The sequence below is a fragment of the Kryptolebias marmoratus genome, linkage group LG24 (assembly GCF_001649575.2).
Source record: "Kryptolebias marmoratus isolate JLee-2015 linkage group LG24, ASM164957v2, whole genome shotgun sequence".
NCBI lineage: Eukaryota > Metazoa > Chordata > Actinopteri > Cyprinodontiformes > Rivulidae > Kryptolebias > Kryptolebias marmoratus.
The window spans coordinates 13,574,703-13,591,731 of record NC_051453.1 but is presented as its reverse complement, the minus strand read 5'-3'; the positions used below and the strand labels follow the sequence as shown (position 1 = coordinate 13,591,731).

Here is a 17,029-nt window from a genome sequence, read left to right as displayed (position 1 = left end):
GAAGTCTGGGTCTCCCTGCTTAGGCTGCTGCCCCCGCGACCCGACCCCGGATAAGCGGAAGAGAATGGATGGATGGATGGATAGATTATGTTACTCAAAAGTTTGTATTACCTAATTTATTTTAACTGCTTTGCCTTTAGTTGGCTTCCATGGCAACAGTTCGTTCAGCCTCGGGGAGGAAGAAGAGGTGGAGATTGAGGTCCAGGATGACTTCCTGTCGTTTGATGCCGACCTGGTGGCCGAGCAGCTCACCTACATGGATGCGGTAAATGGAGAAAAATGAGGGGGAATAACAACAAAGTTATATATATTATATTTATTGTTTTCTGCAGCGTCTTTACACTATTTTATTGTTTTTTTTTCCCCCCAGCTGCTGTTTAAAAAGGTTGTACCCCACCACTGTCTGGGCTCCATCTGGTCTCAGAGGGACAAGAAAGACTGCAAGCACACCGCTCCCACCATCCGGGCCACCATCACTCAGTTCAACGCCGTTGCCGCCTGCGTGGTCAGCACCGTGCTGAAGCACAGGCAGCTCAGGCCGCACGTCAGGGCGCGGGTCATCCAGCGCTGGATCGACATCGCTCAGGTCGGGAATGGACACAAGATCCCGGGTAGATTAAATCTGCTGCGCCGAGTCAAGTTGTGACTGACTTTGTGCTCCCTTTTTACCAACAGGAGTGCCGAATACGCAAAAACTTCTCGTCTCTGCGAGCCATTGTGTCGGCGCTGCAGTCCAATCCTCTGTACAGACTGAAGAGAGTATGGGCCTGCGTGCACAAGTAAGCCTCCGGTCTCTCAAATATGTAGATAAACTCAATGGGTTTTCTCAAATGATCAGCCTTTTGGTAGATCTTGTTACTCCATAATCTCATCATCCGAAATGAATCTGTGTTTGGCGTAGAGACAGTATGCAGACGTTCGAGGAGCTCTCAGACATTTTCTCAGACCACAACAACTACCTGACCAGCAGGGAACTGCTCATGAGGGTGAGTCCTGATAGTGCCGCTGCAGTTCATGTGGACATGTTAGGCTCCCTCAGATTAAATATGCGTAGTCCTGAGAGCATTTCTTCATTCGCCGGTTTGGATCTTGAGGACAAAAGCTGGTTTTGTTTGCCTTCCAGGAAGGTACTTCAAAGTTTGCCAGCCTGGAGAGCTGTGCCAAGGAGCACCAGAAGCGCACGCACAAGAGGCTACAGCTGCAGAAGGAAATGGTGAGACAATCATAACCAGGATCTTACAAACAAAGACTAGCTGAATGGGTTTATTCAAGCTGAGATGACATGAAATGATTTTAAACACATTCCTCCCAAGTAGAGCCCTGTTAGGAGCATTCTTGCCTCTCCGGGATAATAAAGCCACATGCTTAGCTTTGTTTGTTCAGTTCACAGTGTGCTGTGCTCACATTAAGCCCGAGCTGTAATTTACAAGCCCGCCTCGCCATCTGTGAAGCCCACAGAGTAAATTAAAGCCGCAAGCAGCAATATGGAGTTTTAGTACGTCGGGCTACGTCAGAGAGAGAGCTGTAGATGGGAGCTGTTGCTGTTGACATACCGTATGTTACGGAAAAGGAGCAAGAAATGACTTCCCGTGTTTGCTGTGAGCCTTTAGACCATCGATCATCAACTTGTGGCTCCTGGAACAAATTTGGCCCTCAAGCTCTCTCCATCCAGTCCAATAATGTATCAATAAACCGAGCAGCGAAATGTTTGGTTGTTGATTTGCTGAATAAACCAGAAAATGTTTGTAACCACTTCAGCAAAGCAAGCCACGCTGCCACTTTTCAACATGTATTTTGACTAAAACTTCTCTTAAAACAACCTAAAAGGTTAATATCCGCACACAAACGCCCAACTTTCTGTTTGTTTTAGTTGATAGATTATAAAAATACAGTATCAGTGCAGCTCACACCCATGCTCAGGACCCATAAAATATTGTTTTCTCAATCCTTGTGAGAGGTGTATAAACCTTAAGGAGTTTTTGTGCACGCTAAAGTTTGTGATCTGGTCCTACACGTTATTTGATGAATAATAAAACAACTGCCTCTCCACAGGGAGCAATGCAGGGAACAATACCGTACCTGGGGACTTTTCTAACCGACCTGACCATGTTGGACACAGCCCTGCCAGACTTAGTAGAGGTAAAAAAAAAAAAAAAATTTAAATCACCTGCTAATTGTTTATGCTGTAACATTTGAAAGCATTGGATTCAAGATTGATTCAGATCTGAAAGCGTACATTTCCGTGAGTGCATGTTGGTCCGTTTTTGGAGTGGTTCGCCTTATTCTGTTTGTCTAACATCCGCCCTGGTATGTGATGTCTCGGCTCTGACAGTATGCTCTTTGTCTCTTCTGCAGGGAGGTTTGATCAACTTTGAGAAGAGACGCAGGGTGAGTGTTTCCTCCGTGACCATACCATGACATTACTGCACACGCACAGTCCGAATCACATGTTTGATGCTACTTGTTCTCTCTGCAGGAGTTTGAGGTCATAGCTCAGATTAAGCTGCTCCAGTCGGCCTGTAACAGCTACTGCCTGACTCCGGACTCGGCTTTCCTGCGCTGGTTTAAGAGCCAGCCTCAGCTCAGTGAGGAGGAGAGGTACCACTCCTTTTATTTAAACTCAGTTTCTTCTCTCCTTACTGCATCGTTACATGTTAGATTAGAAGCAAATTAGTGCATGTGTCATGCTCTGTTGGATCCATTGTCCATCGCCTCGCCCTGCCATGTCTTTACTCCCCACTGATCCATTGTGCTTCTAGTTTTAATGATGTGAGCTCCTTTCGTGAGCGCTCGCTGACTTTTCTGTTCTTTCGCTTTACTGAGAGTGCAGTTCTCAAAAAACCAATGTGGTAATGTTTTTATGATGTACTTTGCGATGTCTTGCAGCTACGCCTTGTCCTGCGAGATTGAAGGTCTTGGTGACAGCAGCCCAACTTTACCCAAAACGAGAAAAAGCATGGTGAAGAGACTCAGCCTGTGAGTATGCTCAGAAAAAAGGCTGAATTTAGGCGTAGAGTGCAGGATTTTATTGCCTGCCGCCCATTGGATGAAAGAAAACGATTAATGTTTCAGTGTGGTTGAGTGTGCAAGTGTTTCTGTGTCTGTTTGTTACCAAAATATCCTTTGAAACACAGGACAAGTTTTAATGGAACTTGCAGAAAGTAATTATTGAGTGGAAATCTACGACCAATTTAAGTTTTGGATTCAGCCCAATTTAAGATGGCTGCCACAGCCAACTGACCTTAAAAAACACATTTAATTCAGTTTGTTTCACAGATATTGGGCTAAAATTTGTTGTAGTTGTAGCTGAGAGCCATTCACAGTGCTTAAAACTTTACACTCATAAGAGAATCTTAAACTAAAATTAAAACTTGGGTGAAATGCATTGCTTTTAGGGCTGCTAGGCCTTTAGTTTTTTTTAAATTTTCGTGTTACATTGATCTTGGCCTGCTTTCTCGTGCTCTGCACAACTGGAATCTCTTTATTTTGTTAACCTGTACCTCCCCTCCTCCACTGTCCAGGCTGTTTCTTGGAACAGACAGTAACTCAGCCAGTTCTCCGGTCAGAGAGACGCCACGCTCGCCCCCTACTGGCAGCTCGGGGGAGAGCATGGACTCGGTCAGCGTGTCGTCCAGCGACTCCGGCAGCCCGTCAGACAGCGAGGGACACACGACACCAACTCACACCTCTGAGTCACAACTCTCCCAACAAAACAAGGTGAAAAGGCTGTAAAAGAACATTTAAAGACAGAACATCTAAATTTAACACTATAAAAGTTCAATTTAAACCATATGTCTTTTTGTAGGAATTACACAACAGTTTTGCAAAAATCTATGTAACTTTATCCATGCCAAAATGACAAATTGTCTATATTTTAATGCTTTCTAACAGGGATATGTCTTTGTCACAATGAGACAATGTTTTTCATTTTTTTGACATTTTTATCTTTTAAATTATCTTAATATTTTATGAACATTCAACATATAGAGCAGGAATGACCAACAAGTTCGTGAACCACAATGGATAATAATGAAAATTGGCAAAAAGGCAGTCTTTCATAAATAAATAAAGAATGAATTTTATCACTCTGCTAAATCTGCAGTCACTGTTTCTTAAATAGCTGCAGAAAAATACATGTATACATGAAAATAATCTTATTTTTCTGACTTCCGTCAGCTATCAGAGTCGTCCTCCTGCACTTCGCTCCACTCCATGGACACCAACTCGTCGACGGCCAGTGTCTCCGTGACCCCCGCCTCCCCCTCCCTTGCCGCGTCCTCCTGCACCCACAGGCGCTGCGTCTCCCTCATGCCCCTGTCCCCCTGCTCCCCGAGTCAAACCCCCGCCTACAACACCCAAGCCCAGGACGCGTGCATCATAAGAGTCAGCCTGGAGAACGGCAACGGCAACCTGTACAAGAGCATCCTGGTAAATAAACGCACACGATTGCTGGTTTTCTTATTGGGTGGGAAGATGCGTTTTGGCTGAGACGTCTGTTTCCTTCAACAGCTGACCAGTCAAGACAAGACTCCAGCTGTGATTTCTAGAGCTATGGCGAAGCACAACCTGGAGATGGAGCCAGAGGAAGGATACGAACTGGTGCAAGTCATCTCGGAGGAAAAAGGTAAAACATGGTTGTGCTTTTAAATTGAGTCTCAATCAATTCAACTGTATCTTCTTAGCCGTGTCTCACCTTTTGATTATGCTAAAAGTAGGTTATTTAATCTCGGTGGTATGCTTGATCTGAGTAAAACTTAAAGACATAGTAACCGTAACATATTGCCTTTTAGGCCAAGATCACCTTATGTTTTGAAATGACTTTATTGCTCTTCTTTCGCCTTCAGTCGCTTCGTCAGACAACATCCCTAACAACGATTCTTCGTATCTTTCAGAGCTGGTGATCCCCGACAACGCCAACGTCTTCTACGCCATGAACACCTCGGCTAACTTTGACTTCCTGTTGCGCGCGCGAGGCTCAGCGTGCCGGCCGGTACAGCTGCGGAGCCGCTGCAGCACCACTCTCCCCCAGACTCAGTACCGCTCGAGCCTCTCGATCAGACTCAGCAAAGTCACGCTGTGACCCGCCGGTCTGCCTTTTCACCCCACTGACCCGGGGCCCTGCTAGGCCACAGCAGTGGATGGATTGATAACAAAGCAAAGGATGATTTAGGGCGGAGCTGCTGCATTTCAGAGCGCTTTCAAACTCCGAGCCTCATCCTGAACTGTGCCATTTGCCTGCCCAGCCTTAACGTGGAACGGTGCAACAGTGACGCCTGCTGGCCTCTGCTCTTTACAACAGATTTTTGCACATGTGGGAGCAGCCCAACTCCCGACCTCCAACAGTATTCTGATATTGAATCAGCTCCTTTGTGATGCTTGTGTAGCTGAAGCTTTACTTTGCTCCTAACAGGACTGCGGTGAATAGTGGACCGAGTGTTCAGACCTGTTGTTGATGGATGAATGGACCTCTGACAGTATTCTGAAAGATATTAACTGACTGAAAGAAGCTATGATGTCAGTATTTCCCCCAGTCAGGCATCTTTAGCAGCTCCTGACTGGCTTGTGCACAGTGTGCACAGTGTGCGTGTGTGGGTGTGTTCTGCCCCTTTCATATTGAGAACTGTGTGACGGATGCACCGCATTCTGATTGGTTCCAGTACTTGGTTTTATCAAGTCCTCGATGAATACTTAAATGGCCTTAGCTGCCCTAGCTTCAGGGTGTAGAGATGCAATCTGAACTACAGAAAGATTTTCCCTCACATCTGCTGTTTTTTTTTTGGTAGGAGGTGGAGGACCAGAAAATACAGAAAATGAATTCTTAGCATCCTACTGAAATTTTAAATGAAGTGTCTTAAATATTTGTACCTCTTAACTCAGTATATGAACTTTAGAGTTGCACTTGTCGGTCGGTCGAAGAGGGCGTGAACACGAAGAATGAATCCCTCTTCACTAAACAAGTTACTGTTTTGTTTGTGAGTGTTGCTTTTTTTTTTTTACTTTTAACAGAATCCAGGCCAGAAATGGGCTGATGTATTTGAGAGTGCCAAAAGCTTTAAAATAAATAACAGTAATAAACTCAGATTGTCACAAAAGACGACCGATTTTACTGTGATAAATTTGGAGGGACATTTAATTTTTTTTCTTGTCGCACAGCATCAGATAAACATTCAGAGACCTACAGCCGGCTCATACTTGATGTCAGTCTGACCTGTTCATGTTCCTCAGCTAATATTACGTCCCTCCAGGGAGAACACTTTAGACTCACGTTAATGTCCCACTTGTATCTTCATTATTTGTGTTGTTGTTTTTTTTTTTTAAATCATTGTCATTTCCTGTTCTACACTGCCAAAGACTCATGCTCTCCATAAATAAATTATTTCCATAATTATGAAGGCTGGTTTGTGTGTTTGATTCCAGTATTTGAACAGGTAGTCTCTGGAGCAGCTCTGTCTCCATGTTCTCATGTTCTCTCCGACCCGACGGGCGGGCGCGCTCGCTTCTGTTCGGGCCTGACGGTCCTTGGACCTGAGGCCGTTTTGGAAACAGCCCAAGTTATTTTGCTGAGTGGAAGACATTTTTGCTGACTTGAATGAAGCAGTCGCGACCTTTCCTTTCCCGAAACTGACTTTGTTCTGATCAGCCTGACTCCAAGCAAGGTCTCTCTGAAACGCTGTGGCAATGAACTAACCACAACAGTGATTGTTATTCAGACTGAATGACACTTTAGTTGCAGTTTTCCAGGCTTCCACAGCCTCGCTCTGAAGGCAGCCGTCTCTGCTCTGGTGTTAACAGCAGCCTACACGTGGGCTGGTGAACCCGCCGCTCCGCTGAAGCCAGTCACTGAAACACGGTGTGAAACGTGCTGGTACCTATGGCTGTGTGGGATTTTGTAAAGAGTCCAAAACGTGCACGTGGACGGCAGGTGCAGACGTCATGTGTTCGGTGCACGATACAACGAGCCTGCAGGACCTCGGTGTGGTCTGTCTCGGGCCGACTGGAACCTTCACACCACCACCACCCAGCCTCATACAAACCCCCAATATGGCTCCTATCAAACTCAGCCTCTGTCACTCCCCGTTTTGACAGATATTCAGAAACTCCAGGAACTGCCTGATAACACTGCCCCTCTACTCGAGGTGCAACCATTTATGTTCTGCGTTGCAAATCAATGAATCTGAATATCCACGACTGGTCTGAGGACCCAATCATGTTCAAACTGGTCTGTTTTTTTCTGAGTTATACACTTTATTCTTGTCAGTAAATTAAAACTGAAGAACACTTTGAAAATAGCTACCAATCGACATCACATTAGATTAAGTAAAATTAACAACTAATGAAAACAGATTCATAAACAGTTTTAAGAAATTTTTTGGTCAAACAACTTCAAATGTGAAGTTCTGACTATTTAATTCTATGGAAATTTGCATTAAATATTCTAAAACTCATTCATGTGAACCGATCATTGGTAGGGAGGAATGGAAGGGGGTGGGGACATTAGTCTGTACAGGCTGGGATCGCTGACACATAAATACGATGTGTTTGGATGGAGCAGATTTCGGTGCTGACATTTGAAGGAAGCAGCTCTGTCCTTGCGTGCTCGCTGAGCGGATCCAAGCAGAAACACCAGAACCAGCAGAGCTGAGAGGCTATCAGACGTAATGCACGGGGTCACCGGATGCTGCGGCAGGAATGACAATGATGGAAGACTGATTACACGCCGGATATAGGAGAAAACACTGAACACACTGGAAACCAATCACACCAGTGCAGAATCATTAGTGAGCAGGTATGAATGTAATATCCTCGAGGAGAATATTGCACTTTACGCGTCACGCTAGGGAAAGTTTAATATCGTAAACAGCATTTAGGCTGATAAGGCAGCAGGCAGATTATCTCCATTACAGGTCAGTGAAGAATGGAGGATAATCAGAATCACGCTGCTTCCCTTCTTATCCGTTCGGTCAGCTTTGGGTTAAATAATTTGTTTCGGTGAACCAAACTGATAGGGCGAAATCGTCACCGTTCAGCCGCCAGATTACCGGAGCCTCTCCTTCTCGTTGCGTTGCAGAATCCTCTGACGCATTTGGAGGGCAGGATCTCCGAGTTCACGGCTGTGTTCAAAGCGTGGCGATTGTGTCAGATGAGCCCTCACTAAACTCTGCCTTCCTGCCGCAGCTGCGCTTAATCCGTAAGAGCATCAGAGCGAGACGCCAGACTGTTTATGTAGCCTACTGAAAAAAAAAAAAAAAAAAAAAAGAAGATTGACCGCAAGCTTACAATCCATCTGTCTCGGTTTCCCACAATTCTACAGGGTGGCAGACAAAATAAAAGCATCTGAAATCTTCTTAAAATAATAAAAAAAAAGCCATCATTCTCATCATTCATTTCTGATTATGTTTTATTGACTTCTTTTCTTTAACTCTTAGGGGGGGAAAAAAAGGACAATTATTTTTTAAAGACTAAAAAACAGATGTCAGTATAATAAACAAAAGGTAGAAAGTCTGTTAACGTGACACTTGCATCTCACAAGAAATCCAAACTTTTTCCTTTAAATGCCGTTTTTCACGAGTCTTCTTGAAGCTCCCCAGTCACTCTCTCATCAGCTCACACTTTCCAACACAAACAGCTTTGTCAAGGAAAACTCCCGCTTAAATTAAACGAAACTGCTTAAAAATAAGAATATTCAAATAACTCAATGCGTTCAATCGGTTTTTGTTTGTCGCTGAGGGGAGACGTCATGTGATAAATATATTAAACAAGCTAAAGAGTCAAAATGTAGTGGAAAAAATAGACAAAACAAAAAGGTCAAATAAATAAAATGGTACATAAGGAAATCAAAGGTGAACACTTTGCACTTGCCTGTGAACATAAACACGCTGCATAAAGCTCTGATAACGGTAAAACTTTGGTTCATTAACTTACAAGCTTGAAAAAATTGACAAATTATTTCAAAAAACTTATTAAGCAACCATAATTTAAGCTTTCAGCTAATAATTCGATCTCTCAGAGGTTAAGAGTCAAATGAATTGTGAGGTTAAAATAAAATAATGGAAATCAAAATATGTTTTCAAACATAAATACAAAAAAATTAATAATTTGGTTGGAGTTTGAAACTTTGGTGGCCTCGAAGACTTCTTATTTGAGTGCAGCCAAAACAAACAAAAACAAAACAAAGAAAATCAGCTTAAACAGACATTTAAAGCTCATCTCGATTCAGTGATGTCATGAAAGGAAAACGATCGGGAAAACAAAAGTCCAGGCTAAACGCTTCGGCAAACACATGACACGAATTGTAGGAAATCAAATAAATTATTAGGTTTTTAGAAGATTAAGAAGTTTGCTTCGACGCTGGGGTTTTAAGTCAAATAACACAGGCTTTATAGGTTGTTATAAAAATAAGGTAAATAGGGAAGAAACAACAAAATGTGTTTTCTTTCGAACCATCAGCTTCCTGCAAAATGCCCAGTTTGTTTTTAATAACGGCGAGAATGAATAATAGCAGAATATGAGGCCTGATGATAATTTTGACAGGATATTGACAAAAACAGAACCCTTTTATTTATTTATTTAAAAGTTGTTTTTTTATGTGTTGTTAACATGGACAGGAGTGAGAGTGAGTAGTATTTGTATCAAAAAGACTAAGGCCTTCGTAGATGTTAGTGTTGTCTCGGTTTCAGACGCTAATAAAACAGGAAGATCGTCCACAGCTGCATTCTGCCGCCGTGAGACAAAAAAAAAAGACAAAACAAACTCAGACATTTAACTCAACAGAAAAAAAACCCAGAGGGATTCGGCTACTGGTGTCCAAATGTTTCACGATGGCAGGAAGTTCAACGCCTCAAACTCTGTCTGATCTGTACCTTAGCTTGAACTATTACAGTTTAAAGACAGAAAAACAAACAGATATGGAGATGCTATCAGAAACATTTACTGTATATTGAAGAGTTTTCTGAGCTGACAGGCTCTAAAACAAAAACACACCTACCCCGATGTGTCGAACTGAGTTACCTGAGTAAAACATTTATTGGAGTAAAAACTAAACTGAAGGACTCATAATATAAACCCAGGTCCATGTACGCTAGATTTTCCTTTCCCCAGACATTCCAACCAGCCACCAGTTTTATTCCACTCCCACAGTACATAAGAAACACAAGATTAGACACATTCTCCAAAATAATGCAGTCCAACGCCACGCCAACCCACCAGAAACTACAGAACCACTACACTACGAACTCATCTGAAACTGGACTGGTTTTAACCTTCTTATCAGGTCTCCACTTGATTGTAGCTAATGTGTGTGTGTGTGTGTTACCAGTCAAGAAAATCACACAGAGCCACAAAATGTGAAATCAGAAACAGAAGAGACTTTTTTTCCATTTTTGTAGAAAACCAAAATACTCCCCCGTTTTAGAGCACGGACACTTCTCCGACAGAAGTGCTTCGAAGTTGTTCTGACAACTTCAGTCCGCAGATATTAAAGTCACGCACGTATAAGCAGCCTAGAAAAAACATCTGTGGTTTACCTCCATGATTTCTTATCACTTTTTTCAGATAGCTCGTCATGTTTTAGCATCAACAAAAGCCTTTTTCTTGTGGATGTCCTCCATGTTATTGCATGGTAAAGAGATGCACTTGGTGCGATGATCGGAAACAGTCGTTTATGCTCTTACGTTTCTGACGATGAGGAAACGTCTCGTCTCCTTCTTCCGGGATCCATTAAAGACCTGCGGTGGCGTCACTCCTGGACGTCGCGGTCAGCTGAGGGATGGTTTAGAAAATAGTCGGACATGATTCCTGGAGAGGTGGCGCTCTGAGCACCTCAGGGAGAAAAAAAAAACAAAAAACAAAAAGGCAGTCACGATGATGGTGGTAGTGGTGGTTCTGAAGGTCAGGCGTGTTGTACGGCCAGCTCCTGTCCTATGAAGCGCCGCAGACGGTCCAGATACTGGCTGTATAACTCGATGTCGTTGTGTCCCGCTCCCTCCACCCAGAGAGGCTCCACAGCCTTGGGGCAGCGCTCGTACAGGGCCAGGCCGTGCGAGAAGTCAATCACCTCGTCTTCTGTCCCGTGGATGATGAGCACCGGAGAAGTGATTTTGGACACTTTCTCGATGCTACAAATGGAAAAATAAGGAAAACAAAGACATTATTAATATATATATATATATATATATATGGGAAAAATAAGCTTTGAAGCACTCAGAAATAAAATGTCTTTTCAAATTAGGTTAGAAAAACAATAATCCCATGTGCTGATTTACAGAAGCCTCGGTTTTGGACACAAAGACACAAACAGACAGTCGTGGAGGGAGGCCAGCTGCTGCCCACTCTGAATCTGCACAACATGTGAGCGCTGGTGGCTTCCTCTGCTCGGCACACTCACAGAGATGAGGAGAGCGCTCACTTCCCACCACCTCTGCTCCTCACCCACTTCTGCCATCTGACACCAGACTCTGATTTAACGCCCGCACAGGCTGCCAAACTCCGCGACCAAACAAACAAAAAGGACAACACGAGGAGCGAAATTCAGCCTCGCTAATATTCGTCCTCTTTGTCTTACTAAAAAGGACAGGTTGGGTTATTTTAAACTGAGAATCAACTCCAGCCAGTTTTCCTTAAACCTAAATAAGGAGTAACCCAGTTTTGAAGACATTGTTTCATAGTGTTCCTGAAACATAACTCTCCTAAAATTTAAACAAAATTTATCCTTATATTATTACTCTGTCCCAGATTTGTTGCTGGTGTACAAAAAAAAAAATTCACAACATAATAATTAAAGCAAAAAAAGGAGATGAAAATATTTCATCTACAACACAGAAAGAGCTCTGCATTCTGCACTTCTGTTCGTATAGAAAAAAAAAAAAGACGCTTTCAAACAAGAAAATGGCAATTACACTTCTTTGTTGGCAGATTTGTAATTATGTGCAAACAGCATTATGTCAGCAAAGGCTTGTAATTTAAGTGTATTATGTCTGAATGAAAACTTATTGAGGGGGTTATTAGTTACACAAAAAGATAAGAACGACAGACAGAGTGCAAGTCTGAAGATTTCTTTGCTACTTAAAGAATGATTATTTATAATTGCTGTAGCCAATATTGCTTTAGTGTAGCATATCAAAACAACAATTTTCACATTCCTACTTTTTATCCCGACTTATAAAGAAAAAAAATCACACTCTGCAGAGACTTACTTGGGGAAAGCGTCGAAGCAGTAGGTTTTCTTTGTCTCGGGAAAGGCCACTCTCATGCCGGATGTTAAAGGCGAGTGAAGAACCACGGCGGCGCACTCGTACCGAGACGCCAGGTCCACCGTGGGAACTGTGCCGATGCTCTGTCCATACAGGATAATGTTCTCTGGGCTGATGCAATACCTGGGGAAAATGGAGAGAGAAACGCTTACAGCTAAAAGCCAAAGAGAGGAGAGTTATGGAGAGCTTAACCACTTTCAAACCACTTCCTTTAACGTGTCAAATATCCAGGTTTAGTTCAATTAGGGATTAAAGTGAACACAGGGGTCCAGATTGGAAAAGTAAAAGCAGAAACATTATGAGTAAGTTTTAAGTAGGATTACCAAACGGGCTCCACCACCTTTACAACACATTCACATTCTTCTTCAGTGGACAGTTTTGGACTTTGCTGATGCCCACGGTTAGATTTATTTCACATTTTGGCTCCGATGTGCCAAAGCTTGTCATCGTGTGGTCTACGTGGGCTCATCTAATTGGGCTACAGTCTGTCAGTCACGTATTGCAGAGGAATGGTTAATGGTGTTCCTCCTGCAAAGGCTGTTCCTAAAACAAACATCCACATGTTTATACTTCTGCTCTGTTCGTTGTTTTGTTAATTGATCTAGGCAGATGTGGAGTCAGCACATTCCTTCAGCTTGGTTAAGAATTCTTGCTCTGCACGCAGCTTTAAAGGGACTCCACGGCCTCTTACAAGGCTGGTGAAAACGATAAAATTTAGATCAAATTGGTCTGGTGCACAAGTAAAAACAGACCTGAATACAGCTGTATGAAGACATCACTGCTTCCACTGACTGACACTTTGTCTGCTTTTATTTAACTTTCTTCATAGTCACAAGCCTCACCGGCCTGATTCCACTTATCTCCACAAGCTAACAGTGAGAACAACTTCGCCCATCTTTATTCTCGTGGGCAGAACATGATAGCGAAAGAAACTCAGAGAGCCGTTTCATCCCAACGTACCGCGTGCGCAGGGCGTGCCAGGCGGCGTCGATGTCCGCATAGAGATTCTTCTCAGTGGGCTTTCCGGTGCTGACGCCGTAGCCCGAGTAGTCGTAGGAGAAGATGTTGCAGTTGATGCGAGTGCCGAGGCCGATGTAGAAACTACTCATCTGACCCAGGTCGACCGCATTCCCGTGGGAGAAAAGCAAGGTGAATCTGAGGGGATCAAAATTTGAAAGAAGCATGAGTAAAAGAGCAAAAACAAACTGATCATATTCTAGCACCAACGCATTAAATTTAGGTCATAGGTGAACATCTCCGTGCCTATATATCTGTCTAAACAGCTGCTCTCTGGAGGAGTCATTTCTAACAACAGGCTTATGTTAAAAAAACAACTTTTAGGCATTTTCTACTCAACTTAACTTAGTACGAACCTTCTATAAATAGCAGGTTTGTGCACATGCAAACTTTACTTTACAAAGCTTTGCTGATGGCCTTCCCACCAGACATGTTGCTAAAAAACAGTGCTCCAAAACCAAGAAGAAACCAGTCAGTCTTGTGTTTTAATTGATTTTGTAAGTTAATAAGTGACAGGACATATTAACATGGAAGTCAAACTGAAGCTAAAGTACTTTCATATCGCTTAAAACTTTGTTTAATGTTTAAACCGGTGTCATAAAGCAACATACCAATTGATATGAACCTTCAATGACACTAAACTGCAGGACAAAATAAATTGAGTCAGCCAAGTCAACAGGGACAAGAGGAAAGGAAGCAGCCCAGACAAGTAAGAAGGATGTTTTACTTTTCTGAGAAAATCAAAAGAGCTAAAATCTGGGAAACACCAGAAATTAGTCATGAAAAAAGAATAGAAGGTGGAAAACCTCTCCAAGGCCTCACCTGGCACTCGGTGCACAGCGAATGTACATGCAGCCGACTCTGTTGCCTCTGCTGGAGCGAGCGTAGAACACCTCTATCGTGTCCAGCTCCCTCTGAGTGTACTGGAACTCCGCTCGCTCCATCAGGTGAAGCTTCCACCTGCCCTCCACGGCCCCCGGCCCCGCACTTCCCGAGACCGACGCGCCGCTCCTGGAGCGCAGGCTGGACGTACCGGTGGAGCCCGGGGCAGCGGGCCCTGCCTCCGGGTCGGGCAGAAAGGTGTAGGTGGGTTCCGGAGGCAGGAAGGCGAGCTTGGCTGCGATGCGGCTCGGGCAAGGCGGGCAGCAGAACAGGCAGCAGAGCTCGCTGAGAGAGAGGTCGTTCATCCTTCACTGTGGAGGGAGGAAGACAACAGGATGATTGTGCTGAAGGACCTTCATCGTCACCAAACTAAACACAATGAGACACTTATTACACTGTGATGCACGAGGCAAGTATGAAGATGACTGTGGTGACGATGAGCATTTCTTTTGGCCTAGTGTGTGGTATGTTTTATAATAAAATATCTAAGACACAACATGTAAATTTCACAATATTCCTTTCAATACAAATTTTATACTTATTATTTAAAGATAGAACAAAACAGAGTGCTTTAAGTTTAATATTTCTCCTGCCACAATAAAAGTAGATTTCTTAAAACAGGTTTTGACTTGAAATATTCACCTACATGTGTTAATTTTTGATCTGATCAGAATGATGCATGTTCACAAACATATTTATATATAAAAACCAATCAGTTAATCCATGATAAAATTTTTAAAAAGTGCACATTTCTTTATGTTTAGTCTGCTATAAAATCTGTCATAATAAATAATAATTGTCCAGGTAGAGGCGCGTGTTTGGTTTGAGTCGATTCCACATAAAGAGAAGCTTAAAACATGAGCAGGACTTTAAATGTTCAGGAAGTCGCTACAAATAAAATACTCAGATGTTAGTAAATCATTCTTTAAAATCAAGAGTGAGCTGAATAAAAAGATTAAAGCTGAATTACACACAGATGAATATGTCTGAAAGCAGTATGAATGCCTAACTAAATTAATTTGCCTTTCTTTACAAAACTAAACAATGCAAAAAAAGATGGCAGCCTCTTCACTTAATAAATGTTTCTTTATATTTTAGGTATAAAACTACAGCATACAGGCCTTCCCTTGATGAAATAGTGAATTATAAGGCTTATAAGGATTTAAGTTGATGCAAATAACTCAATGAAAAGTAAATATTACTTATTTATTATACAGTAGATTGACCTACCTGTTGAGTTGAAGCTCTCGGTGTGTAAAAAATAGAATAAAAATGGAGAAACAAACAACCAGTAGGGAGGAATGAAATATAAACTTAAGGTTTTCTTCTACTTCAACAAACACCGGATGTTGTCAGGTGTCCTGTTAGCGAAACAAAGATAAGGTAGAGGAGCCTACCAGCTGACAAGGAAGTATTATTTACAAACTATCTGCGGTGTTTTCCAAAAGGTGACTGAAGTCCAGGTTCCAGCCATTCTGGATGTCCAAATACGATGCGTTTCTCCTTTTTAAAAAAGTGCGAAATTCTGGTTTTGTTGTCAGTAAAGATTAAGCCCTTTTCACCCCCAAACACACTCCCAGTTATTGAAATGTCCCCTCGTTTAAAAAAACAAAAACAAGAGGTAAATGAAGGAAGACAGCAGCGAGTTATATCCTCACCTCACGGAGAGGAGGTTTTGTCTGCGCACCAGCTAACCGAGGCTAACAGTCCTAGCAGCAGCCAGGAAGACGACATAAACACCGACCGAACACGACTCCTTCACGGAACAAATCCCGGGACCACACCGCTAACACCGAGTCCCCGCCGTCTCAATTTGTCCCCGCGAATCCATGTTGGACCGTACCGGGCTCTCCTCTGACCTCATGAACAGCGTCTGGCCATTTTTTTCTCCCTTCTTTTTTTTATTTATCTTTAATTAATCCGTGTACGTGTGGTGTTTCCCTTCGTCTTTGCCGTTTCACCGCATCCGGAAGCGACAGCTGGCCGGATATGACGCACCTGCTTATCGACGGGGGCGACAAAACGCCGGAGAAATGACGTGTTTTAAACTTTACTGCCCACGAATAAAGCACGATAAGGTTCACAATACTTCATATGAGCGGAGTCTCAATTAAAGTTCACGGCGGTAAACAACTTATCAAACAAACTAACCTCACCTTAATCAAGTGGTAGTATGGCAGGCCGTTGTATCATATAATTAAACCAAAGCCCCATCTCTAATTACTGTTTTAGACATAAATAATAGCGTTTCTCATTGACAAATTAACTTACTAGTAAGAATTAAGATTACAGATATCTAAAATGATATTTCTAAAGGTAAAAAAATATATATATTAGGATTTCCACCACTGAGATTGTATTGGAAAAATAACATCCAAAACTCTCTAGGTTTAAAAATTATCATTTTATAGCTAGACTGGACATGAATGGCAAATATCCTAATCATGATTTCCATTTTAACTATCCACAATTTTCATTTTAGATGGTAAGAAGGCACAGCCACTAATGATAGTGCTTATTTCAAACTATTGCATGGACATTACTATTTTTATGTGAAGTTTTGTCTTCATCAGATGATTAGTTTGTAATAATTCTAAAAACACTGAGAAAGGCTGCCAGAAATGCTCCTACAAGGTGATTATAAACCAGTATCTTTACCTGGATAAAGTTTCAGCTGGTTTAATACATGACAAGTATTTACACATTTCTACTCCTATTAGAAAATCTGTCAGTAACACAAGTTTAGTGTTTCCCTTTAAAGTGGCCGCAAACATATTTCAACAAGTTTCTATAAAAGTAAAGCGCTTTAGTCAAAAATCTTTAGTTGTATTCCAAAAATGCCTCAAAAGTTCCAGATTAAGGAGACTCACTTCTAAGAAGGA

At 42.5% G+C, this 17,029-nt stretch overlaps 2 protein-coding genes across 3 annotated transcripts in view; one reads left to right on the top strand and one right to left on the bottom strand.

Moving 5' to 3' along the window:
• Window positions 1–6,392, top strand: part of rgl1 (ral guanine nucleotide dissociation stimulator-like 1) — a 25,411-nt gene extending 19,019 nt beyond the window's left edge. The window contains exons 6-18 of the mRNA XM_017407437.2: window positions 141–265; window positions 371–586; window positions 676–779; window positions 902–986; window positions 1,124–1,213; window positions 2,053–2,139; window positions 2,356–2,388; window positions 2,477–2,598; window positions 2,887–2,976; window positions 3,522–3,717; window positions 4,177–4,428; window positions 4,510–4,624; window positions 4,893–6,392. Coding sequence (XP_017262926.1) covers window positions 141–265; window positions 371–586; window positions 676–779; window positions 902–986; window positions 1,124–1,213; window positions 2,053–2,139; window positions 2,356–2,388; window positions 2,477–2,598; window positions 2,887–2,976; window positions 3,522–3,717; window positions 4,177–4,428; window positions 4,510–4,624; window positions 4,893–5,080 — 1,703 coding nt within the window. The 3' untranslated portion in view covers window positions 5,081–6,392. The remainder of the gene's footprint in view (window positions 1–140; window positions 266–370; window positions 587–675; window positions 780–901; window positions 987–1,123; window positions 1,214–2,052; window positions 2,140–2,355; window positions 2,389–2,476; window positions 2,599–2,886; window positions 2,977–3,521; window positions 3,718–4,176; window positions 4,429–4,509; window positions 4,625–4,892) is intronic.
• Window positions 6,393–8,380: 1,988 nt separating this feature from the next.
• abhd17ab (abhydrolase domain containing 17A, depalmitoylase b) lies at window positions 8,381–16,152 on the bottom strand. 2 transcript variants are annotated; one of them, XM_025003995.2, is made up of 5 exons: window positions 15,806–16,152; window positions 14,088–14,458; window positions 13,209–13,403; window positions 12,192–12,371; window positions 8,381–11,114 (listed from the first exon to the last, which is right to left on the bottom strand). In XM_025003995.2, the coding sequence occupies exons 2-5, from the start codon at window positions 14,450–14,452 to the stop codon at window positions 10,889–10,891; spliced, it is 966 nt and encodes a 321-aa protein (XP_024859763.1). In that variant the 5' UTR covers window positions 14,453–14,458; window positions 15,806–16,152; the 3' UTR covers window positions 8,381–10,888. The 2 variants fall into 2 exon arrangements, with proteins under 2 accessions (XP_024859763.1, XP_017262899.1); XM_017407410.3 differs by having other exon boundaries at window positions 15,378–16,150.
• Between the last annotated feature and the right edge of the window lie 877 nt (window positions 16,153–17,029).

Coding starts and splice junctions, on each gene's coding strand:
- abhd17ab (XM_025003995.2), bottom strand. CDS start 14,452: ATGAACGACCTCTCTCTCAGCGAGCTCTGCTGCCTGTTCTGCTGCCCG. Junction 12,372..13,208: donor TGGCACGCCCTGCGCACGCG/GTACGTTGGGAT, acceptor CATTTTCCCCAG/GTATTGCATCAGCCCAGAGA. Junction 11,115..12,191: donor TGCTTCGACGCTTTCCCCAA/GTAAGTCTCTGC, acceptor TTCCATTTGTAG/CATCGAGAAAGTGTCCAAAA.